Raw genomic sequence first — 25,897 nt, 5'->3', positions numbered from 1 at the left:
TTATTAAAGATAAAAATAAAATTTGTAAATTATTTTTTTATTTATGAAAATGAAAGAAAGTATCATGTGTTTATAATAATTTATAGAATTTGTTCAATTAATTAAATTTTTTATCCATAAAAATTAAATGATATCAAACAATTTATAAGATTCACGCATCCTGTTTAACTGTTAGATTCCCCACGCATCCTGTTTAACTGTTAGATTCCCCTGTAAATCAACTAAGCTATAACAATTCGTTAATTGGTCATCAACATAAAACATATTTAAGAAGAAAAATAAACTGAAATAGTTGAAAATAAAATAGAACCCACTTGTTGCGCCGAACTTGGGAGCTGGCAAGTAGCAACTACCAAGGGCCACCAATGCACGCGCCACCTTTTCCAGTTTCCACTATTCCCTTCCAAACCCTAATTTTACTCCAATTCTCCGTTTAACATTTGCAATTTTTTATTCCAAAACACCCCAAAATATAATTTATTTGGCGCATATACGTTTCCTCTTTCTTTTTTGCCGTTCCCCTTCCTGTGTTGCATAACACAACCAATTCTTTTACCACTCTGTGATTTGATTACTAAGCAACATACAACTACTTTCTCAGCTTGATTGAGTTTATTTACAGTTCTTTGTACGAAACTTTGATTTTGAATTGGTGGGTGTTTTTGTTCTGTTATGAGTGATGATGACACTCGAATCTTGGGTTCTCAGTCACCAAATGTTCTCCTCCAGTTCCAGATTGTTTTACCCCGCGCATGAGAATCGGCGAAAGAGCTTGCCAATCAAAGTTTTGGGTAGAAACACTAGATACTCATTTCCCTTTGTGCCCAATTGTGTTGCTCCATCCTCTTTTACAAGGCTTCATGCTTCAAGTTTTGAAGCAGATGCCAAGTTACAAGATAGAACTCGACTGAGGTGTTTAGGTAGTAGCAGTGATTGTTTGAGCGATAGAAATGTCGTTTCCAACGCCAATTTGAACTGTATACAGGAATTGTTAAAGAGGGGAATCATCCTTGCTGCAACTGTTTGTGGGTTATTGGTGTTTGGATGTTCACGAGTTTTCGCCGTTGAAGGGGTTGTGAATGCAGGATATGGTGTCTTTGGACAGAGCATTCTTTTGCTTAGGAATACATGGCCTAAAGTGTTGCAAGTTCTTCGTATATTTAAGGAGCAAGGTTTGGTGCTGGCAGTGCTTTTGGGCCTTTCAGCTTTTTTCTCAATGGCAGAGACTTCAATCACTACTCTTTGGCCTTGGAAGGTATCTATCTTGTTATTTTATCCCTCCTTTTTCTGAACGATACTATTTATGTTATATGAAAGTAGGAGCTATGCCTAGGAAACAAAAACCCTTTTTTGTACCCCTGCTATGGCATTATTCAGTATAGACCTATTAAATAATTATTTGGCAAGTTGACCAAAGGATTGTTGCCAAACTTGATTGGATGGTAACATTGTTGACATTTGACAATGAAATTTGTTTTGCTATCCAATTTCTTAAAGTTTCTCATTTTTTAAGAAATGAAGTTTGGATCTTGCATTAGATCATACTGACCAGAAATTAATCTGCCATGTACCTGAGTTCAACACCAGGATTTCTTGTGTTAAATATTCTATCTTCTTTTCTCAAGTTATTGAGAATATAAGTTTTTCAAGATTTGATATAATAGCACAATATCAGACATATATTGCTTTGTATTCATGTATTTGTGCTAATGTCTAAAATCTAATATAACATCATAATTTGATTGAAATATTGGTTTCACTGCAGAATTTATGAATGACTAAAAGTTAGGGATTTCATAACTCATGTATATGTTAGTAAGGAAATTAAATGTTGCTGATAGAATCAACTACTAGTCTACTATATTTCCTTTTCCTTTAACATGCTTGCATATTTTGCACATCAGATTTGTTATTCACTATGATTAGTTTAGCTGATTAAAGTTTGAACCCTGAATTCTTATAAATATCTGTTATGACAATGTGTAAGGTTCGTGAGTTGGCTGAAAAGGAGTCTGAAAACGGTGTCTTCAGACTACTCCGAAGTGATGTTACTCGGTTCCTTACCACAATACTTATTGGCACAACGTATTCTCCTTGCATTGATCTTATCATTGAAAAATATCATTTTTTCAGTATAGAATGTTTCTCATGCTAGTATTTTGTTGTATGCAGGGTGGTCAATATTGGGGCAACTGCTCTTGTCACTGAAGCAGCAACTGCTATGTTTGGTGAAGCTGGTGTCAGTGCAGCAACAGGAGTGATGACTGTATGTTTTGATTTTCTTGCTCAAATGTTAAAAATCTACTATTTCTAGGACATCAAAACATGCTTAAAGGGCTTATGCATTGATTTGATTATCAAAAATTCAGATGCACTAGGCCACTTGATTATTATTCATTTGGAACATTGAATCTTTCAGTATATCAACATGCTGCCCATTAAACTTGCAAACTCCTGATGTGGTGGGAACAAGAATTTGACATGTAAAGCTTGCTAGCTTTATCACCAATTTGTGAAAAAGGTGCCTTAGCTAACTTTTGAGTAAGATAGAAACGGGGGGATGATATGATTCATTATTTGAATTCATACATTTAAGCTCTCCATAGACAGAAGTTTAGACAACATTATAGGATGTAGGATATACCTGCCTAATTTTATGTTATTCTTTTGTTGTTTTGTTATAGGATTTACAATAGAATCATAAATTATCTTTTCAATCAGATCGATTGCATCAAATTGATCACAGAACAGTGCATATGGTGTGCAGGTTTGTATGTTTTCATATAATTTTTTTTTTCATATATCTAATTTCTTTCTTCTCTTTGTAATCAAACAAGGTTGCCATTTTGCTTCTCACTGAAATCACTCCAAAAAGCATAGCTGTTCATAACGCCACAGAGGTGGCTCGGTTTGTGGTAAGTTGTAAATTTCTTGCCTTTTCTTTTATAATATTTGGGAACAGAAATGATGCTGCTGATTAATCATTTTTGACAACACATCATTCATATTTACATGATATTTCTGCCTCAACTTCTTTTGTAACAAATATTGATATTGATATTGGTCCTAATGCCTCTAGGTCAGGCCAGTGGCATGGCTTTCCCTGGTGTTGTATCCTGTAGGAAGAATTGTTACTTATCTTTCAATGGGGATGCTGAAATTGCTTGGCCTAAAAGGAAGAAGGTCTGTTGAAAAGATAGCCAGAGATTAATCTTCTTTTATCATATTATATCTATTTCTTTTGCTTCTTTATGGATGTTTTGTGAAATCTAATTTTAATCTGATGCTAACTAAATCTTAGTTCCTTCATCTTAAGGATGGTGTTCTTTTATTTTCACCCATGCTCCATGATAACTGTCCATTTCCTAAGGTTGAGTTTTTCCTAAATGTTATGACAAAGAGAACAAATGGGAAAATTAAAATTATTTTATTAATTATGAGGGATTTATACGTGGTAGATGGTTAACAGTTTTTCTGTTTTTGGGTTCCAAATTTGGTTGAATGATGTGGCACAAGGGAGTAACTGTTTTTTTTTTCCTTTTATGTATTTTTGAACCCTGGTTTGAAAGAGCAACTGTGGTTTGCCACCTTAGTATGTAAATCATGTGGAAAGTGGCATCTGTTTGTTGAAGCAATGATTGTGGGACATATTCTTGTTGATTTTTTTAAAATTCAACACTAAAGTTATTGCTTGCTTTACCAGTGAGCCATATGTAACTGAAGATGAGCTAAAATTGATGCTAAGAGGTGCAGAATTAAGTGGGGCAATAGAGGAGGAAGAACAGGTAATGAATATTGGGTTTAATATTCTAATAATATCATTATATATTTGTCTTCAAAATGTTTAGCCTTTTCTCTCATTTATAGAAAATAAAATTTCATAAAGCATATATAAATTTTCAATTTTCCATATGGAATGAGCCCCCATCATATTTTCTGATAATGATGTATGTTACATTATTGTCACACTTCTTTACAACACTTGCAAAAGCCTTATCTTCATTGATTGTTATAGATATTTTAATCCATTTTTATTTGTCTGTTAAAATTTAAGCATCTCAAATATATATATATATATATATATATATATATATATATATATATATATATATATATATATAATATTACAGGATATGATTGAAAATGTGTTAGAGATAAAAGACACACATGTCAGAGAGGTTATGACACCTCTTGTTGATGTTGTTGCAATTGATGCAAGTTCAAGCCTGGTAGACTTTCATCACTTGTGGGTCACACATCAGTACTCAAGGTATTTTGAAGATTTCCAGGTTTCAAATTTACAGTGATTTTACTTTTCCAATGTGCTAATTGAATCATGACACGTTTCCTAGGGTACCTGTTTTTGAGCAACGTGTTGATAATATAATGGGTATAGCATATGCAATGGATCTGCTGGATTATGTTCAAAAGGTTGGCAGATTTTACTCATCATGTTTATTGAGTTACAAGTGCTTTACTTATTAATTATATCCCCCAATCTCATAGTTTGCAGAACTATAATCTGTTTGATTTTGAAGGGTGAGTTGCTAGAAAGTACTACGGTTGGAGATATGGCTCACAAACCTGCTTATTTTGTACCTGGTAACTTTTTTTCATCATTCATGTTGATATTACCTATGCTCACCCATATTCATGCAACGTAGCCACTGTACATATAAAACATTATTTATTTTACCTGATGACTATAATTGGGCCAACTATGCCAGGTGAGGAACAACAAAAAAGAAGCAATACGCTATTAGATCCATTGTCAGACTTTTTTTACATTTAGCATTTTGTTAATCTAAATTGATGGTGCATTAAAGCAAGTTTCTTATTCTCTCATTGCGTTGTCATCTCTGCTGTGTTGATTGTGTTACTCCATATATGTCAGTGCATTTTCAGAATAGATTCTGCTGGAGGCTCTGAATTGTCCTTCTTGCCACTTCAGCATATATTTTAAAATTTAAACATGCTAATATGCTATCTTTGTTTCATCAAGATATATTATTTTCCGTTGATAAATTTCACAATATCTTTAATGCCCTGTGACAAACTTATAATACAGACTCACCAATTGGAAGGGTAGCAGGGGAATGTTCAACAATTTGGCATTCTGTCATGTGCTAGTATTATATGATGAATTATTCATTAATGTATGGACAAAGAATTAAGCAGCAGCTGACTTACTATGTCTTGACTAAACTTAATGATCAAAATCCCTGATTTTCTCCTCATATGGGAATTGAATTGTTAAACTGGTTGAACTGTCTGGGATAGGAATACATCTATATCTGTTTAACTTGGTGCAGAATGTTAATAAATCCCTGATTTGCAGATTCAATGTCTGTTTGGAATCTTCTTAGAGAGTTCAGAATCAGGAAGGTTCACATGGCGGTTGTTCTTAACGAGTATGGTGGAACTGTGGGGGTATGTGCACACCAATCCAGAATACAACCAACTTCGATCTTTTTGTCTGACATAAATATGAATATAAATCTGTAAATTTATGATTCACTGGTGATGCATACACTGCTAATTACAACCATTGACCCCAAAAGAAGTATATGAAAGATATCAATTTGAACATGCTATCCCTATTGGTTTAGTTTCTTTCAAAATCTTTTCCAATTATTTATTAACCTCTTTTTAATGCTAATTTGAAATAAAAGCTAACAGAATCAACATTGAGATCATTCCCGTCATGGTGAACTATTGCAAGAATATTCATAAATAATCCTGTAGAAATATTAGTTTTTATACATCTCTAAGTGTGCTACAGCTCTCTCAACATTGAGATCATTCCCGTCATCGTGAACTATTGCAAGAATATTCATAAATAATCCTGTAGAAATATTAGTTTTTATACATCTCTAAGTGTGCTACAGCTCTCTCTTGTAATATGTTGTACTATACGCTGTGTCTTGTTCTCTAATATAATTTAAATTATTTTTTCTCTAACTTTACATATCCAAAATCATTGTAATAAAACCAAAAGTCTTTCTGGTTATAAGGCAGGCTATTCTGATTTACTAAATGTTCTTATTTACCCACTATTCTCTTCATCCGCTTGCCTTTATCTTTCCTAGTTCTTGTTAAAATTAAGTTTGAATGTCTAATGGCAGTGTTTCTTCGATCCTTTGAGTTCATTTTTTAAATGATTTTATGGTTCACCATTCCACACACCTGTTGCATTTAGCAATGACTGGTTCAAGAATGGGTGTAGACATAAACCACTTTTATTATTGATAGCTAAATCAAGAGAGAGTTTTACGTCTTCGGACAGTTTATTAGATTGTAACTAGACTCTCCAAGTCTTCTGAAATCCATTCCATGTAATCTGCTTATAAGTTCTAACAACTTTCAGTTTATCAAATCTAGATGTCTTATTGATTTTGCCATCTAACAGATTGTAACACTCGAAGATGTTGTTGAGGAAATTGTTGGTGAAATATTTGATGAAAATGACTCAAAGGTAAATGCTTGTGCTTAATCTTTACTTTGTTTCTTTTAAATTTATTTTTAAATAACTGAAAGTGAAGCATATATTGAATTCATCCATCTTTACTCTGTTTCACCCAAAAAAAGAAACAAAAGATCCTTTTTATTCTGCACTCTTTGTTCAGCAACAGTTTTTTTTATGGAATATTCATTTGTCCTGACTGCATAATATTTGTATACCTTTCTTAGTTATTGTCCCATAATCTACTGCTTTGAATGGCTACTAATTTAGATGCTAACAAATCTACTGTTTAATGGCTACTAATTGCTTTGCTAAAAGTCCAGCTTGTGTTTTAGGCTTTCTATTTTCATGGCTTCAGATTGATATAATTCAAAGCAGTTAAAAAGTAAGTTTTTTCAAGTATACAACGAACTGAAGTGTAAAGTAACAGAATCTCTCCAGAAGGAAATAAAGAGGTCAAACTATTGAGATGGATCAATGTTTATTTGAGCAATGATGGGTTTATGATGTTATTTCATAACTAGGAAATCTTTTTTGATAAAAATAAATATAAGTAAAATAATTTTTTCTTAGCCATGTTCAATGTTCAAATACAAACTCTTCAAAGCATCATAGTGTAAATATGAGTATGAAATTGCAGTAAATGAGAGGATGACCAGTAATGCTGTGTAAAAGGTGATAATAATGCATGTAAGTGCAAAAGGGTTCTGGAAGATAGAATGCAACTTTGATAGAAAAACAGATATCAGTATACAACTTAAGCTAGGTTTGATTCTGACGCTGCCAGTAATCCTACACGTAATTTCTGGGCAACTGATAAAAACTAGCTCAGACTGAAGATAGAAAATGATACATATGCTGAATACTAACACTGAAACTACTGATATCAGTGGGATATCACATCAATACTATCCAAAATATGGACTTGAAGACTATAACTATTAATGGACTTTGAATTTAGCTATTATTGCCTAGTTATGCATTTGATTTTTTATGACTAAAACTACTTTCTGCTTGCTAATTTTTTATTAAAGAACCTTTTTACATTCTTTCCTGGTTATTCCTACAGGAGGAGATACAGAAAAAAACTGGTTACATTGTAATGCGAGCTGAGGGTGTTTTTGATGTGGATGCAAACACATCCATTGATCAGCTCTCTGAAGATTTGAACATCAAGATGCCAGAGGTTTGCCACTTCTTTTTGCATGCAACTGACATATTTGTCTTTTGATGATGACCCTGCTTATTTGACTGGAGCTAGTGTGACCTTCTTAGTTGGACTATCTAGTCAGCTTTTGCTTCTTAAGGGGAAAATATCCAAGATCACAACTTCTTATTAGTAGTATATCAATAATTAAGTTCATGAATTTGCCCTTCAGAATCATTGTAGCATCGTAGACCCATCTTTGCTTCTCAAATAGGCATCCGCTTCCTTGGATTTCAAATAGGCATCACATCAATACATTTCTTATGCTAGTTTGTTATTTCTACACAAGTTGTGTACTAAATTGGGAAAATAAGCAACTTTGCTATATTTTTGGAGAAATTTATGCTGTTAACAACAATTGGGTTTCATAAATCCTGGGGCTTAGAGTTGAGTTGAGAGACAATCAGCTCATTGGAATTAATTTTCCTTACTGTTCATATTGCTAAGTCTGATGAAGAATTTCAGGCTTCTTGATACTTAGGTGACATCTGCTATTTCAGGGTCACCAATATGAGACGGTATCAGGCTTTGTGTGTGAAGCATTTGGATACATTCCAAGGACAGGTGAGTGCATCAAAGTAGTTCTTGAAAGGGAAGATGAAGATGATAACAATGAGTCCAATGCTGACCAGCAGGATCAGAAGGAGAAGAACCAGAGTTTCAAACTTGAGGTAATCAGTCTGTTGCTATCTTAAAATTCCACTCAGGGTAGTCCTATTGTTTTTTGGTTATATATGTGCAAAGTTGGAGAGAATGGATGGTGAGAGCAAGTATGATGATAGCATAATACAACTACAGTATACTTGCATAAGTTGCATGTACCCTTTTTTCAGTACTATTTCTCAAGCTACACTAAAGATGTCAATGCGATTTTCTTCAAAAAGCTTGATCAACAAGTTTGTGCTTTGATTTCTGGTTTTTGAACATATTGTTAGTGAAGCCATGTCAGAGGACTTGGTATATTGTTAGCTTGTCAACTCTACAGCTTTTCCATTTTGTAGGGTTCTATGTTGTCTCGGGATTGGAATTATGTTTTGCATAATCATTGCAATTTTTAAACTTGTGAGCCACATTCATATGGTTTCAAATTAACTGTTTTTTTTTGGCAATCTGTATGAATTAATAAACTGAATCTGGAGCTTATCCTTAGCCTCCCCCATTCCCTTCGTCTTTGGAATCGAAAACACACAGCTTCTTTGTCTTTGGTGCAGATACTAGCTGGAAATGCCAGAAAGGTGAGCGCTGTTCGGTTTGAACACATAAATAATAATGATGAAATGTTGGAGACTAAAGTAACTCGCATGATCCCCAAAATCATGAAAAGAAAATGGAGGAGTGATGCAAACTCAGACAATGATGCAGAATATGACGGAGATACATTTGCAAAGACACCACAGGATGACATTTCTAGTGAATATTTAGTTGATCAGGAAAATTCTAACAGAGGTTAAGTTTGTCCGTTATTCATATTTTTTCTCCTTTCTTTATACCTGGCATGCTTTTGTGCCATTTTTGCAACAGCCTATAAGATGAAAAAATTGAGATACATGTTCAAAATGAGAAGCAATGAGTTCAAGCATGTAAAACCTTGCAAAAGACGAATTTGAGGCGTCTTTGCTAACGAAAGTCTTTGGTGTAATAAAGATGTCAGGTTTGATCAAAACCATAGCCATTCTTCCCAACCCCCTCTCATATATATAAAATGTTTCCTCTCATAAGATATATATACACACACTCACACACAATAACTTAGCACTGTTGAAACACAGTAATTTACTTGTGTTTCTTCACAAATTTGGAGGAATAACTTAAAAACAATTTTCACTTCCTATCACTGGTAAAGAATCTGTCACCAGATTAACTAATTGGAGGTAGATGTAAAATTTGTGATGCTGGAATATATTTTGATAGATTATACGTTTCTTCTTTTTGGTTCTAATACAATTTGTCTTTATCTCCCCCAAATTTTAATCCTTATCAATTAATGGTGAACTTCAAAATTGTACTTTATTCAATCCTATTTCACTCCTTTTTTTTTTTTTTTTGAAGCAATCCTGTTTCACTCTTAACTCCCGGTTTTGATTCTTTATTTATAAAATATTCAAGGAAGCGTGCCACTAGTGTTTTCGAGGTTGATGATAAATAAATCGTGTATTTGCTTAAATGTGAGCCATCTCGGACCGCATTTTTTGTATAAAGATATATTAGAAAATAGCATTTTTTTTCGTTTATGACATTAGGAATTTATGTTTGAATATTTTTATTTTAAAAGTAAATTTGAAACGGAACTTCATATTAAAATTCTCAGCTTAATGTAGTCAAATGTACCTTTAGGGGGCAAACAGATCGAGCCAGGAAACAATCAAATATTATCTTTTTTTTCCCACAAAATCATTTGACACCTTGAAAAGCAAGTTTGGCCAGTATGAATTGTCCTTGCTAGTTGAATTTGTAGACATGTATCATGATTTTTGTTTTATGATGGGTTCGTTTAAAGAGAAAGAGAGTGAAAAAAATAACACTAATGTGAGATTCATATTTTTACATTTTATTTTAATTTAAAATTTTCATTTCAATTCATTTCTTTTATCATTCCATTCTTCTCTAATGAACGAGTCCTTAATGTTTTGCTCAAAATATATAAATGTGTACAAGCATAGTGAATTTTGCTTCTATAATTTTTATTTATCTTTAAAAGTGTGCGTTTTAAAATTAAACTCGAAGGAGACATAATTTAATTCCCTTGCCAATGATGCTCGAGCTATAAAATTCATTTTTCTTGGCTAGTGGAGAAAAGTAAACAAAAAGGTAAACAGAAGAAACTACTACAACTGAGGGAATTGAATCGAACCCCCATGGCATCAGCTGTCAATTCATTCAGCGTATACACGTTTCGGCTTTTTAAAAAAGAAACAATATTGATAGCAAGTCCACATAGAAGAAATTAAGAAAATATATCATCAAGGAAGTTTTTGAATATATGTATATAAACTGTTTTATTAAACACCTGTTTTATTAAACACCTGTTTAATAAATTTTTATCAAATGAAAATTTTAAAATTTAATTGTGAAGTATATTTCAAAAAAATTGTAAAGTATACTAAAATTAGTTAAAAGAAAGACTTATTTGATAAACTTTTCATAATACATGTTAAAATAAATTAAAGATATATTATAAAAAGGTCAGCAATCTTTTTCTTTACAATTTCAAATAAATTCTCCCAGACATTTCCCACATCATGAACAAATTGAAGACATAAAACAATATTAGTAATGGGATAATATATAGATCGTGATATACTAATTAAAATTTGACAGTTTAGTTTAAAAAGATTGTGCAACGGATCAAGATAATATAGATCAGGAGTGTGTGTTTTCTAAAAGATAACAAATTAATATCATTTTTATGCAAGGTAAACAAGCATGCTCCTTACTAACGTGAGGTACATAAAATTTCTACAAAATCAACCATGGCACAAACAATAATCGATACAATTTTGATTATTAATTTAGGAAAACATTAACAAATAAATCACTTTCTAACCCCCACATGAATATTAGAAATAACAACACACACAAAAACTATATAAAGATACAAATTCACACACGCACACACACACACGTGTGTGTGAACTCTCTTCAATATTCTTCATGTATCATTGGCCACACTAACTAGCCTAGCATACTTGTTCACCTTCTTCCTCAAACATGCTGCTACCCCAGCTGCATCTATTCCTTCTCCTATAATAACCACTTTTTCTTTCTCTTCCCTTTGAAAAGTAACCGAAGTGACACCTATATATATAAACATCATATGATCCAAAAACAATTAATTATAAATCATGTGCAGCACAAATAATTAATACTGATAACTTAAGCCATATTTAATTTAATTAGTCACCGAAATAAAATAAAAATGATTTTCGATAAACTTACCATCTGCCATAGTGCATATGGTCATAATCTTCTTCTTGCACCTCTCACAGTGGAGTGGCACCTCAATTACGATCTTTTGCTGCTCCATTAGAAGTAGAACATTTCATAATTAATTAACATGTATACATATATGTATATCTGGAATTAGCTGAAACTTATGTAGAATCATCAAAACTGGAAATTGTTCTGGAATTGTAGATAAGTCAAATTGAAACTTTCTTGACAAAGAGGAAAAACACAAACTGAAATTTAATGAATTAAGCAAGTTGCTTACCTTCATAGTCATGTTTTCCTCAAATTAGTGAAATTAAAGAGCTCAATATTAAGTTCGGATTCTTCTTAATTAGAACTTAGAAGTACGATTATTCACCATCACGCGTACACTTATATATAAGTATGTGTACGTTCAACTAATTGACTTGCAACGTACATTGGCGCGATCCACTTTTTATGGATTCAACGCGGCTGCCATATCGCATTATCAAACGAAAAATAAGTCAACCTGATTATGTTAAAAGTCAATATTGAATCACATGGATGGAGATACATTTGAATTCTCTGATCATAATGTTATATAAGTGATGGAATTTACTTTTAATTTTTTTTAAAACAAATTCCATTCTTTCAGTGAAATTCAAAAATTCAATTACATCAAATTATAATTCTTTATAAAAAAAATATTTTAATTGCCACGAACAATTACAAATGAGCTTAAGAGGTAATTTTTCTTTTTCTTTTGTAATTTTCAGTAGTACATTTCTCTGTTACGACTACAACCCAGCCAAGAATACATTCTGAAAACAAACCAAAAATACCAATAGGCACTGATCCTAAACGGCACGATCATGATAACGTTCTATTCTTTTTCTTTTTTCTTTTTTCTTTTTTCTTTTTTTAGAGTAATACGATGACGCTATTGCCGATGTCACCATTTTATCAATTGATTATGTTATATACGGAATCTGACTTGTAAGTTGTAAACCTCACAACCATGCATGGCATGCTCATGCATGCAGCCCCCCTTGATAGCAGTATCTTACAATTGCAAATTCATCATTCAAAAGTCAAAACTTTATTCACAAGTATTTTCTATTTCTTTTAAGAATAATGGACATTCGAATACTACGTACGCTAAGCATGTGACTTATAGATGTATTTTTAAAAGAAAACTATATACTACTAATAAGTCAATTCAATAAAAAAAAAAGAGTTCAACTTTCATATACAATGTTAATGTAAAAAGTTTATACAATCAATCATTAATTATTAAATTTTACTAATCAGTATCCTAACAACATTGTTCAAAAGAAAAAAATTAATTTACAAAAAGAAAAAAAATAATGTTTAAATTATAAGAGAATGTAAAAAAAATTCATAAAATTATAATTATGTTTCTCCCAAAAAAAAATTATTTAAATTTTTAACTAGTGTCATTACGACACTTGTTAGTATTTGTCTTAACTTTTATATATAATTTGTAAAAATTAATAAATTTAGCATATATAACTATTATGTAATTTGATGAAAATGAAAAATATATAAATTTCTAAAAAAAAATATACAACTATCAATTATTAAAAATGTTTATATGTGCATTATGTTAATTAAAAAATATTTCATAACACAAACACTTATTGATAATTTGATTTTGACTATATTTAACAAAATTAGCTGAAAAGTTAATTGATAATTGGAAGTTCAAAAATTAGCTTATTAAATTGTAAATGTTCGATAAAATTATTTGTTGAAATAACTAAAAATATAAATGACATGAAAGTAATAAAATTATGATTTATTTTTTAAAAAAAGTAATAAGAAAATTTGATAAATATATTAAGGACAAAAATAAAAAAAATATAAAAAAAAAACTAAAAGTTAGAAGCTAGCATTTTAAAAAATATTACTTAAAATAGCATTTCAAAAAAATACTAAAAATTATTACAAAAAATTTATTTACCGAATCATCAAATAAGTTTTTCAACTACTAAAAAAAATCAATTACGTCAAATAAGTTTTTCAACTACTAAAAAAACAAAAACAAATTAAATATCTTACACAAATACCTTAGTGAGAAAACTAAGTGTGAAAGCTGTGTGGAATTGACTAAAATATGCAAAAGGGCAATAAATTCCTTGGATATATAATGCAAAGCAACATGAGGACAGAGGGAACGAATCTAATTAAGTAAGGACATGCTAACTTACTAACTAGTGTCCATAATTGAGAGGGTGATATCTTCATATATAGAGTGCATAAAAATCATTTAATTCAAATTTATTTTAAATTGTGATTAAAAAAACTCATAAATTTCTGTAAAAAAAAACTTAAAAATAAGTATAAAATAAAAATTTGAGCGTTATATGTCAATAATCATACTGATTATTATAAATAGATGTATCCTTAATGATGAATTAATATTTAAATATAAATAGAATGAATGGGTGTTGTTTACTTTTGAAACTAATATTTTATCTGTTCACACCACAGGGGAGCAAAGCTTATCTGGCAAAGGTAGGTCCCTTTCTTGCACGTGCTGTTAATCTTACATGCTACACTCTCTCTTCAGTCTTTACATTTCATTTTTAGGTCAGAAATTTAATAAAACAGGGAGTCAGCCTTACATGAATTATATGTATAACTTTTCATTCTAACAAGGAGATATATATTTTTTTGGTAAAGAGGATATATAATACTATGCAGTTGAAATTCAATTTTCAATATTTCTTTTGTTTATATAATAATAATAATAAAAAAGTCTAACTAACCCCTGAACACAATAACTCTTAGGATGAGTCTAAACAGGGACAGACCCAGCCCTAGAAATTAGGGGGCCTAATATAATTTAGATGATTTTGTGACCTATACAGGCTACAACCAACTTTAAGATTGGGTTTGAACAGAAAGACTACCATGCAGCCCAAAGTGGTCCTAAAAAATTATCATCTACATTCCGCACTATCTTTTTTGAAGGGGGCACAGTCCACACTATCTTAAAAAAAAAAATGAAAAACTAAAGAAACAAATTTACAGAAATCAAATATATAAAATGAATGTAACAGAGAGTTTTATTTTGAATCCTCCTGTTGTTTAAATCAGATTTGGGCTTAATTTTGCAAGATGAGTTGTAGGTTGTTGTTTCCTGCACTGTTTGTTTTTTTTTCTTCTTTTAGAATGACCAATTCAAAATGTAAACTTACATTCCTGATTATAAAATTTATTTTTTGGAATAACCAATCCAAAAGATAAAAATAAAATTCCGAAAAAAGGTGCACGAAGCAACACGGCCTAACAGAAAATAAGTGTTGTGCTTCAGTGGGTAGAATTAAGTTGCATCCCAATTAGCTGCTCCATTTGCGGATCTTGGGATTTATTCCAGAAAAATGGGTGCGATTCAGCTGTAACCTTAGTGACATATATACGTATCATGACAAAAAGATTTCGAGAGAGTCACTCTCCCTTTATTGGCATGCATTTTAATTTCTTTGATTCATAATTTCCTCTTTAAGTTGACATACTTGGTCACTTATTCGGTGCTATATATCATGGTAGTGAAAAATATGACAACGACAATGCTGGAAAAGGACCATGTAATCAAAAGGCAAAGTACAATACACGAAATTGTTTGAATAAAACTTGATTGGATCAATATGAACATTTATGCATATTATTTTAATCCTAAAATGTTTCACTACGCGAACATTGCACATCACTGGCAGCACGTGTTTTTGGACCACTTTTCCAAAATATTTGAGTCAAGTAGACAAGGTTGGCCATAGGTAAACGTAGCTAATAGCTTGTGTATGAAGGCTGGGTGTGTTTGAATCATTGGGGCAGGGAAAGGTTCTGACGTAACGGAACCATTAATATGTAAATGTCTTGTTTGCAACCACATTTATGAAGTAGTAGTACTACTGTATATAATTTTCGCATGCTTTCATTATGCTATACACGCACATTTCCTCCCTATGTTCATGAAAATATCTACACCGTTATGTTTTTCTATTTTTCTATTTTTCTTTTGTTGGTCTTCCAAGAAATCAATAAAGATTCGTTCAAATAAAAGTAGACAGTAAGGATATAGCGATTATAATTTTTATTTAACGAAAATAAAGTTGTTAGATTGGATTCTAATTAAGTTTATATCAATAATTTGATGCATAGTACTCGCTAATTATTTTGAAGATATGAAATTTTATATATATCATCGATAAATTGTTTTGTTAATATGTTATTTTTCACCTCCGCTTACATGTACGATTTTTAACTGCATCGAAAATGACATCTACCTCGAGCAAATTCAATCAAATTGAATAGACGACTCAATTTCAATAACAAAGTATTTACTTATGATTTTTTTGCCCGAAGAAGCACTACATCAAAACTACAAAATCTAATACTAACCATACGTGCATGGAAGTATACTTAAACCAATTGAGATGGCAATATTTTCATATAATTTTGACAAATTTATATAATTATATTATGGGATATTATAATTGCACAACTCTAATTAGTAATTATACAAAATAGTGTTTTGAAGGTACAACTTAGTCGGAAATTAAAATATTTCCCAGTTAGGTTGCTAATTAAGCCATTCTTTGTTCTCACTATTCTATATATTTCGTCACATTTAGACTGTATAAACTATAAAGACCATGTCTCTTTGAATAGCATAATAGACACATTTCAAAATAGATTAACCACTCACCTAATTTCACTTGGTTTATCTCCAAATCACTGTATAACATCAATACATCATTATATCTCCCCCTTTTATCACCCACATTTGAACTCCATCACTAAATTGTTGAAGCACTCTCCAATCCACAGCTATAAATCCCTCTGACCCATTACGTACATTCCTAGTGAGCAAATACTATGTTAGATATTATCGATAAGTTCAGTCTCTTCCATTTATTCCCAGAAAAAGTTATGCCATGATTGCCATCCCATAAAGGAAGCTAAATGGATAACAACAGTATACAGAATATTATCAAAGCTAACGCACTAGATATCAAGCAAAACAAAATAAACTTGTTATAATTGAAAAGAATATTCAGGCGACTTTAATTTGTAGAACAAGCTCACAATTATATTTGATTAGTAAAACATTTGATCTCTATATAAAAACTAAATGATCGACCTAATTATACTTTTGGTCAAATATTTTAAGGATAAGGGATTTTGATTTCTTTAGTTTTAATTATTCCCTTTCAGTTTTTTAATTGTTGAAGTTAAGTGTTTATATCTAATAATTATATTCACGTATCATTGAGTTATATAAAATAACAAAAAAAATATTATTTTTTTAAATAACAAATAAAATGTAACACAAACTATTTTTTATTTTCATTTAATTATTTTTAAAATTTTTCTTGTACGAATCTACCCAAATTAACAATATCACACTCCTATTACATCTGTTTTAATTATTAGATGAAAATGTAAAATAATAAACTTATTCAAACAATTAGAAAACTAAAAATATTAAGAAAACTAAAGTCATACATAAACTAAAACATGGGAGAACTAAAATCACAATTAGGCCCAATACAAACCATCCGAAAGGATAAGATTAAGGAATTGTTGCCTTTCATTTGATACTCCTCCCTGATGTAGGGTCTAACTAAGTATATAACAAATCTAAAAATGAAGTGCCAAATCTACATCAACAAGATCATATAATAAAACTGTTGGGGATGTTGTGGGCCCTCCCAAAAATTCGAGGGGCCCTGTTTACCATCACAAAGAACTCAACTCAATGAGTGTGCTGTGTGCATACATGGTGTGGACCTTTCACCAAGTTGGCTATGTGACACTGATTTATTTATGCAACTTTTTTATATTTATATTTAAAGATGTGGCATTGTCCTATCTATGGTTGTGTTGTGTTGTGTTCCCTCCCTAACAAGTTGAAATGTAAAATGTTTGTTCCATTATTCCACCACACAACTAACCCTTTAATCCTTAGCCTCTTTCCAAGGCCTGTATTTTCCCTCCCTTGGTCCCCGCTTTACAAGATTTGAGTTTCTGAATCTCAAGGATCTTATCCAATGGCACACATTCAACTTGGGTCCATATCTTTATCTAGTTTTTAATTGCTTAATGATTATTTTGATATATAGTACCTTTTAATTTGTGGATTTTTTTTCTTCTTTCTTTATAATGACTAGGGAATGTTGGATGAATTTCTTATACGAATTTTCATGTTCAATATTCCTTAAACATTTTCCTTACATTTTTACAGAAATAATATCAAACAAAACTTAACTCTTATTGACACAAAAAAAAAAAAAAAAACCCATCTTTGTGTGACTCGAAACTTAGTATATACGTATGACAAACATTGCCGACCTTGCTGTGCAGTTGAAGAGTTGAAGTACTAAATTTAGCACGTTGGATTTTCCGAATTATTATTAATTATTATTTTTATTTTGTGAAAAAAAGTGAGTTAAGTTAAGAGGGTGATTCTAGTAAATGGGGCAGTTCCAAGCAGTTATAGTCCTCGAAGATTAAGCAAAATATTTTGCCTCAAGTATGTGACTATTCAACATCTGTGATTTTCTAGAAAGTTTTCAATTTTAAAGGAAAATAAATATTGCGGAGTCACAGTACTTGAGTTTAGAGTGTGTGTAGGGGTCACTATATTTGATTTTGCAGAAGAGAAGAGAAGAGAAGAGAGAGAGAACCATAAATGGTGTCTTTGCTACTCTCTGGATTCTGAGCCTTTTCAAAAGCATTTCTCTGTTTGATTTTTGGATTAGGATGACACAGCTCTCTGAATGTACGTGAAGGTCCTTGTGTTGTAGTGAGAGAAAAAGGTTGGTGAAATGAGCAAAAGTTGAAAAAGTTCCATTCTTGAAATATTGCACCACTGTTTATCTCCTGTTCTTTGATGGGTATGCAGCTTTTCAAGATTTTGTTTTTGTTTATTTGCTCCTTTTTATTTTCTTGGGGTTTGGATAGTTGTTTGAGATTATACAAACTTTTCTTTATTTTGTGAAAAAATTGGACCTTTAGTCACCAATGTTGAAATGTCAGTGCCCGGTTTTTAATTTGCAAATGCTGGTTCGTTTTCTTGTAGTCATTTGTTCTGTTGCAACTTTCTAATTTTTGCTGTGTGTGATTAATGCATGTGGATATTCCTGAGCGTGTTTCCTGCTCATTTTCCATATTAGGAGCAAGACCCGTTTCTGGGCTGCATTAAAGTTACTTCCTTTTTAGGTGATGCCAGAGAAAATTGAGGAAAATATAATGCACTGTGGAGTGTTTTCTTATTCCAAGAATTTGTCACTCTCCCTGTCTTGCTAGGTTATTTATAATATTTTGATTCGTGGAATAGGGCGCCTTTTTGTACAAGAGCATCACCTTTTTTTTTTTTTTTGTTTCTGTTGGATTTATTGAATCTCTTCCTCAGAATTTGTACACCTTTTTTTGGTTTTGGTTGTTTAGTCAATTGTTATGGTATATCAGGTTTGCAATTTTGTTTTGTAAGCTTAGGACTCTGGTTTTTCTTGTACCCTGTGCTGAATGCCTGAATCTTTGTGATGTGGTTTTGTTGTGTTTCTTTGTACTTGTTTTGTGAGCAGTATTCACTCAATTTTGTTTACGCTGGCTGGACTTTTTGCAGTAAGAAGATAAGAGTTATGGATTCTCCCTACACAAGAATAGTCTTTGAGAAAATTCAGAAATTTGAGCCAGAGCATGCTAGAAAAATAATTGGCTATCTCTTCTTTCAAGGTCATGGAGAACAAGAAATGGCTAAATTGGCTTCATGCCCCGACTATTTTATCTGTGAAGTGGTAGTTCAGGCCAAAAAGGAACTCCAAAGGTTGGCTGCTAAACCAGATATGCTCCCGATTTCTCGTACTGTCAACCCTCAACAAGGTTTAAGTGATTTATCAGTAATCTCCCCTAGAACTCCTACTTCACCAAACTTTCAGATGCCTCCTCCCTATTGGGATCCACAATCTGCTGCAAACATCAATCCAGACTTTATGGGAATGAATTACTTGGATTCTATTGTAGAACTTCAGAAGCAGACACAGATGCTCACTTTGGAGAATCAAATAGATGCTGTAAAAACTGGGACTGGAGGAATCGCCAACGATCACTATGGCTTAGACGCTTCTGCTGCCAATTTGGGTGGGAGAAGGTTTTCTGAATTTCCAATGAAGATGTGTCACTATTTCAACAAAGGATTCTGTAAGCATGGAACTAGCTGCAGATTCTATCATGGGCAAGTTGTCCCTGAGAATTTCTCTCAGATGCATGCAAATGATGCTATTGGTGAGGATCAGGTGATTTCCCCAGGGTCACTGGCTCAGTTAGAGTCTGAAATTATTGAGCTCCTAAGAGCAAAAGGCGGTCCAATGTCAATTGCTTCCCTGCCAATGGCATACTACGATAAATATAAAAAGGTACTGCAAGCAGATGGTTATTTAACTGAGAGTCAGAGGCATGGTAAGTCTGGCTATAGTTTGACAAAGCTTCTTGCACGACTGAAAAATAGTATTCAGCTAATAGGCAGGTAAAGTCTTACGATTGTTTTTTTTTTTTTTTTTTTTTGCATGTATTATATATTTAGTTATTGATGCTTCTGACTCTATTTTGACTTTTCTTGTGGTTACTTTACAGACCTCATGGGCAGCATTCAGTGGTTCTGGCAGAAGATTCTCCCACACAAATGCAAAAGGGAGATTTTGCTCGAAATATCAGTGCTTCATACCAAATATATCTGACGTTCCCAGCTGACAGCACTTTCACAGAGGATGATGTCTCAAACTACTTCAAGTATATTACATTTTTTGTTGTTAAAGTGCATGTTTGCACTTCTTTGCAGCTAATTATTTGCGTTAATGAACTGAATTCTATATATTTCCTTTGTAGCACTTTTGGACCTGTTGCAGATGTCAGAATTCCAAACCAGCAGAGAAGGATGTTTGGATTTGTGACATTTGTTCATTCAGAAACTGTCAAAAGTGTTTTGGATAAGGGGAATCCCCATTGTGTTCGGGGTTCTCGGGTGCTTGTGAAACCTTACCGGGAGAAGGCAAAGGTTAATGAAAGGTGAATTCACTGTCTTTTCCTTTCAATTTCTTTTTTAATTGGAAGTTCTTGTAGTTTTAGGGCTTCAAATTCTCATTTATTCCTGTAAATGTAGTTATTTTAAGTTAATTTTGTAAAAATGAAAGTTTGTAGTTTTTTTAGTTTGACAGGACTACATTCGGGGTTCTAGAGTTAGCAAAACTTGATTAAAATTTATTCCTTGCTGTTGATTCCCTTGTTCTTAGTTCTTACTTCTTGTTCTCCCCTTTCCTCTTATTGAAAAAAAAGGACAAGAGACAAAGGATGAAATAAATGTGTCTAATTTACACAACCTCTTATTTATAATGAGTCATAAATACAATAAATAATGGTTTCTCTAATTTACATAAATACATACGGTTCGTAATATCTCATAATACCCCGAATTACAATATTTGCATAATTTTCTAACATATTTACATAATCTCTCATATTCTCCATCAAGCTAGAGTATATAAATCATATGCACCAAGTTTATCACATATATAACTAATTTGAGGACCTTTCAGCAACTTTGTGATGACATCTGCTAGTTGATCATTTGAATTGACAAATCCAGTAATGATGTGTCTAGATAAGATCTTTTCCTCGATGATGTGGTGATCTCTCTCAATGTTTGGTCCTCGTAAAAGATTGGATTTAAGGAAATATGGAGGGCTGCCTGTTTGTCACATACATGTGTCATTTGTGCAACTTGCCCAAAACCTCAATATTTGGAGCATCTGTTTGAGTCACATTAGTTCACAAGTTGCTAGGGCCATGGCTTAACATTCTGCATATGCATTGAATTTTGCAACAACACTCTTATTTTTCCAAGAAATCATGGTATCACCAATAAGAATGCAGTAGCCAGAAGTGATATCCTGTCAGTAGGGAGATCCTGCTCAATCTGCAACAGAGTATCCCACAACTCTAGTGTGACTTTTTACATCATATAAAAGACCTTTTCTTCGAGCTTCTTCAATATATTGTAGGATGCAAATTACTGCATACAGTGTCCTTCACAGGGAGGATTAAGTATCTGACTTACCACATTGACTGTAAAAGAGATATTTGGATGAGTAATAGTAAGATAGTCCAGTATTCCAACCAATGGCTCCCCTTAAATGATAGAGCTTGGCATTAGGATCCATGGGAGTTTCTACAGGTTTAGCAATTAGCATCCATCAACCTTATGCCCTCTAAGATATCCATTGCATACTTTCTTTGGGAAATGACAATACCATTCTTGGATTTTGCCACCTCAATTCCTAAGAAACATTGAACCTTTGCAAGATCTTCTGTCCAAAATGTAGACAGAGATGTTGCTTTACCTGCAAAATGCAATAGTGATCACTACCTACAATAACATTGTCGTTAATATACACAACCAAGTAAATCCATCCTGTGACTGAATGGCAAATGCATTATTTGAAGTGTCAAAGCTAGTCTTCTCTCTGTCTCTTTCTATTCTTTAAATGCAAAATAAGATGGACAAATGTTGTATCTTGAATCGGTATTTACATCTTAAGAAATCTTACATGCTTCTGCTTATATACCTTTTGGTCTTTAGACATTATTAAAGTATTTTTTTTCCCCATAATAATTTCAGTGTGCATTTTAATCTGGATGCAGGAAGTACACAGATAGAATTGAGCACCCTATTTGTTATTCACCACACTATGTAGATATGGACGCTGAACTTAACTCAAGTATGATATTATCTAGTTTATAACCTAAATTATTTCTTATGGTTGACAATTTAACTTCCCAATGATTGGTTTTCTCATCCAAGTTAATGCTCTGCCTTCTGTCCTTTCCTTTTGTGGGAGAAGCCTTTGTACAATCTAATGCATAATTATAATTATTTAGTTCCAAGAAGTTTTGGGAGCCATGGATCCATTAGGAGACACCTACAACTAATTGAACAGGAAGAGCAGGAGCAAGCTCTTGAACGTCAGAGAAGTCTTGCACAGCTGCATTTTGCCCAAAAATCTTTCTTCAGTTCACCTCATTTTGGCTTCTCCATGGATGAGTCAAGGATTTCAGATGGTGTGTACTAATATAAATTACATTTCTATTTATCAAGTTTCAGTATGTTCTATATATCCTTCTATGTTATATTGATTGAAATAATTTCTCTTGCAGATCACTTCAATTTCCAGCCAGCAGAAGAATCTTTCAGTTTTCCACTGCATGTCAAATCCAGGCATACAGACTCCAATTACTCTGATGAGGACAGGCATGCATCAATTTCTCAGAGATTTATCTTCCCTCTTACATTCTATTTCCTACCTGTTTTGTATACATTAGGCTTAATTGTACTTTTTGTTTCTCTACTATGGTCACTGCGATTTTCGTCCCCTAATAAATTTTTGCTTGAAGTTAGTCCTTTAGTTTTTTAGTTATTATAGTCAAGTCCTTTCAAAATATGAACCAGATCCATTAAACCATTTTAAATCATCTTTCATTCAGAACCAAGCAATTGAGACATTATTGCAACCAAAATTATTAGATCCCAAATTTTGCTCTTTGAATCATCGCACACAATAAAATCTTACAAATTTTATCAAATTTGTTTATTGTGAACCTTTGAAGTCATTTTCTATCTCAAAAAAAATCATTTTAAATATCTAGTTATTTGAGTTGTAAATAACTATTTGATGAAAGGATTTTATTGCAACCATTCTGATATCTCTATACCACAGCCAGACCGGTAAACCCCATAAACAATAATTCCTTTGTGGTATACTGTAGTAATCTGCTAAAAAGATTAGTAAAACACTAAAAGTTTCCTTTAATGATCTTGGCTGTAGTAGAACACCATTCGTTTTGTCAAGTAGCAAATATGAGAGGCATAGTAAAAGCTACCTCTGCTTGTTTACAATTTCTGTGTAGATGATATTATTTGTTAGCAAACATGCAGTTTTGCTGCTGTACTTTTCCTGAAATATTTTGTTGACTATGGATAATGTTATTTATTTACTTTTTAAATTTGATCCAGCAATGAAGGACTCAATCTCCCGGACAGTCCATTTGCATTTCCACTAGATAGATAGTGGGATGTAAACATTCATAGTTTCAGACACATACAAGAAATATAGAGTTCAAACAGATCCAGGCCAATGGTAGCAGCTTTCTTTTGATACATAATACAGTTCTTCTATTGAACTATTTCTCAATTAGTACAGCAATTTAGTCAAAATTCCAGCAAGTACATACACGCTGAAGAAGAGACATGGGAAGAATTTCCTCTTAACAATTGGGATTGGTGGCATTAACAGAAGTTTAATGATACATGTAAGAAGGTTATAGTTTTTAATTACAGACAGGTGGCAAAAGGTTTGAATTTTAGATCGTATAGTTGGGTTTTATTCATGAAGTCATCGGTGGATGAAAAGAACTAAGCGTATTATTGTACACAGTTTTAATTAGATTGAAGGACCTCTTAGAATCCGTGTCTACTCACTGTGAACCGCTTTAATAATGGTTTTATAGCAAGTCCACTTTATATGTATTTTGTATTCTTTAATGCCCAATTCTCTGTCATTGTATAAAAAACTAACGTATCCCAGTAAGCGAAGGTACAAGAAAGGGTCATTGTACTCAGTCTTACCCTTGCATATGCAAAGCGGAACCAACAAGGTTGTGTCAAAGTCTGTCACTATCCTTGAAAAGTTGTGTGAAGCTCTTTGGAGTAAGTAATCAAAATGTTTTCGTTGGAAACGCCTTAATGCTATCCTCAAAGGCAAAATTACTTTCCTTGTTTAATTCATTCGCAACTTGAAGTCCAAATTTGCTTATTTCTTTATTTTTTTTCTTTTATTTTGTTCATTTAGTTTATTGCAGGAGATTTTTGGCAGCTATATTAAGACATATATCACATGTGGTATTGAGACAATTTTAGATAAAACAAGATTGTTTCGATCTTGAATAGGTCCAATGGAAAGTGAATGTGGTGGGTCTTCATTGACAAAGGCATTAATTAATGCGATCATTATTGGAAAGTGATATTCATGCAATATAAAATTTGACCCTTGGGAAGTTACTTTCAATTTTTTATTATCGGAAAATATTACTTTTAGTTTTTGCTGGGAGTAAATCGAAGTCATGAATTTTTCCTCATTTTTTATTTATTTTTATCGTCAAACTAATCTTGTAACTCTTAATTTACATTCAACTTACTAATAATTACTCATAAAAATGTATTATAGTTATCAAGAAAGTTTAGTTTGGTTGGTTGAAAAAGACGCATGAGTTGTAAATATTTAGTACTTGTTTTCAATAAATGTGATTATTGGTTTTAATGATTGTAAAAACAGTACCAATCCTTTTAAGAAAATGATAACCACTTTATGAGTAGGGTTACTAAACTAGAAATCCATATATTTTGAGTTCTGCTAAAAGTAGAATCTTGATTTATTGTTCAGCTTTGTCATGTTTGAGGTTGAATTTTTCTCACTTTAAACCACTTTCTTTCCCCACATGACTTTCTATCTCAAAAAGAAAAAGTATATTATCGTTTATAACGCTAATGCTGGATAAGAAGAAGCTTGATTGTTCTAGCTTGTTTTTGCATCATCAATTACTGTTCAATTTTTCTTCATGTAATTTTTTCAGGGAAAATATGCTTAATGAATGCAAGGTATTACTTGATTTAGGCTAGCAGTAGGACCAAGATAGCTGGACTAAAATATGAGAAGTATGAAGTTTATATAGATATCATTATTCATTGTGTATATACGATAAGAATAATATTAGTCACAATTCACAAACGAAACTTTACACAGCTAACAAGCAAGATAAAGTTTGGAAGATGATAAAAATAAATAAACCAAAATCACTTTTCGTGATTGAAGAGGAAACAATTATTAAATAAAGCTTGCCAGAGCGCCATCGTCCATTCCATTGCAAGCAACATGACAAAAGTTATACGAGCCAGAAAACAATTTTTAATTTGTTAACATTTAAATGGCAATTATTTGAACGTGTACCTATATTGAAAGGATGACTAATACAATGTTTAATGTAATGAACCTTAATCTAAACCTGTCTCTTGCATCATCTGCTATTTCAGTGAAATCGTAATTTCAAAAAATTAATCCATTTCCAAGCATGTGCTAATAATTTCTCGTTATTTCTTTCCTGTAAACCATATCCAGTTTATGATGTGGATATCTTTGTTTTTATCACAATAAAATTACCGATCTCTCAGATGAATCTAC

General features: G+C 32.1%; 3 protein-coding genes across 5 annotated transcripts; 2 read left to right on the top strand and 1 right to left on the bottom strand.

Moving 5' to 3' along the window:
* The first annotated feature begins 250 nt into the window (after positions 1-250).
* Positions 251-9,333, top strand: LOC114403002 (putative DUF21 domain-containing protein At3g13070, chloroplastic). Of its 2 annotated transcripts, XM_028365713.1 has the most exons (14): positions 251-1,255; positions 1,988-2,085; positions 2,173-2,266; positions 2,838-2,915; positions 3,080-3,183; positions 3,704-3,785; positions 4,131-4,270; positions 4,353-4,431; positions 4,539-4,602; positions 5,339-5,430; positions 6,410-6,475; positions 7,533-7,649; positions 8,171-8,341; positions 8,882-9,333. In XM_028365713.1, exons 1-14 carry the CDS (start codon positions 680-682, stop codon positions 9,119-9,121), a joined length of 2,001 nt encoding a protein of 666 aa, XP_028221514.1. In that variant the 5' UTR covers positions 251-679; the 3' UTR covers positions 9,122-9,333. The 2 variants fall into 2 exon arrangements, with proteins under 2 accessions (XP_028221514.1, XP_028221522.1); XM_028365721.1 differs by lacking the exon at positions 1,988-2,085 and having other exon boundaries at positions 1,087-1,255.
* Positions 9,334-11,141: 1,808 nt separating this feature from the next.
* LOC114372163 (heavy metal-associated isoprenylated plant protein 47-like) lies at positions 11,142-11,995 on the bottom strand. Its single transcript, XM_028329601.1, has 3 exons — positions 11,881-11,995; positions 11,607-11,685; positions 11,142-11,465 (listed from the first exon to the last, which is right to left on the bottom strand). The coding sequence occupies exons 1-3, from the start codon at positions 11,890-11,892 to the stop codon at positions 11,320-11,322; spliced, it is 237 nt and encodes a 78-aa protein (XP_028185402.1). The 5' UTR covers positions 11,893-11,995; the 3' UTR covers positions 11,142-11,319.
* A 5,953-nt stretch (positions 11,996-17,948) lies between these two features.
* Positions 17,949-24,426, top strand: LOC114402984 (zinc finger CCCH domain-containing protein 18-like). Of its 2 annotated transcripts, none has more exons than XM_028365704.1 (8): positions 17,949-18,505; positions 19,237-20,136; positions 20,244-20,399; positions 20,496-20,675; positions 22,308-22,384; positions 22,545-22,724; positions 22,821-22,914; positions 23,677-24,426. In XM_028365704.1, the coding sequence occupies exons 2-8, from the start codon at positions 19,253-19,255 to the stop codon at positions 23,729-23,731; spliced, it is 1,626 nt and encodes a 541-aa protein (XP_028221505.1). In that variant the 5' UTR covers positions 17,949-18,505; positions 19,237-19,252; the 3' UTR covers positions 23,732-24,426. The 2 variants fall into 2 exon arrangements, with proteins under 2 accessions (XP_028221505.1, XP_028221499.1); XM_028365698.1 differs by having other exon boundaries at positions 17,950-18,427.
* Positions 24,427-25,897: the final 1,471 nt, after the last annotated feature.

Source organism: Glycine soja, chromosome 2 (genome assembly GCF_004193775.1).
Source record: "Glycine soja cultivar W05 chromosome 2, ASM419377v2, whole genome shotgun sequence".
In the NCBI taxonomy this organism is placed as follows: Eukaryota; Viridiplantae; Streptophyta; class Magnoliopsida; order Fabales; family Fabaceae; genus Glycine; species Glycine soja.
Note: the sequence above shows the minus strand (reverse complement) of the source record. Positions and strands in the feature narration are given on the sequence as shown.

Bases quoted from the DNA above. Each gene is read 5' to 3' on its own strand.
- LOC114403002 (XM_028365713.1), top strand. From the start codon at position 680: ATGATGACACTCGAATCTTGGGTTCTCAGTCACCAAATGTTCTCCTCC. The intron at 4,432-4,538 runs GTTGGCAGATTT...TTGATTTTGAAG, and splicing joins TGCTGGATTATGTTCAAAAG to GGTGAGTTGCTAGAAAGTAC. The intron at 4,603-5,338 runs GTAACTTTTTTT...CCTGATTTGCAG, and splicing joins ACCTGCTTATTTTGTACCTG to ATTCAATGTCTGTTTGGAAT.
- LOC114402984 (XM_028365704.1), top strand. From the start codon at position 19,253: ATGGATTCTCCCTACACAAGAATAGTCTTTGAGAAAATTCAGAAATTT. The intron at 20,676-22,307 runs GTGAATTCACTG...ATCTGGATGCAG, and splicing joins AAGGCAAAGGTTAATGAAAG to GAAGTACACAGATAGAATTG. The intron at 22,385-22,544 runs GTATGATATTAT...ATAATTATTTAG, and splicing joins GGACGCTGAACTTAACTCAA to TTCCAAGAAGTTTTGGGAGC.
- LOC114372163 (XM_028329601.1), bottom strand. The intron at 11,466-11,606 runs GTAAGTTTATCG...TTATATATATAG, and splicing joins CATATGCACTATGGCAGATG to GTGTCACTTCGGTTACTTTT.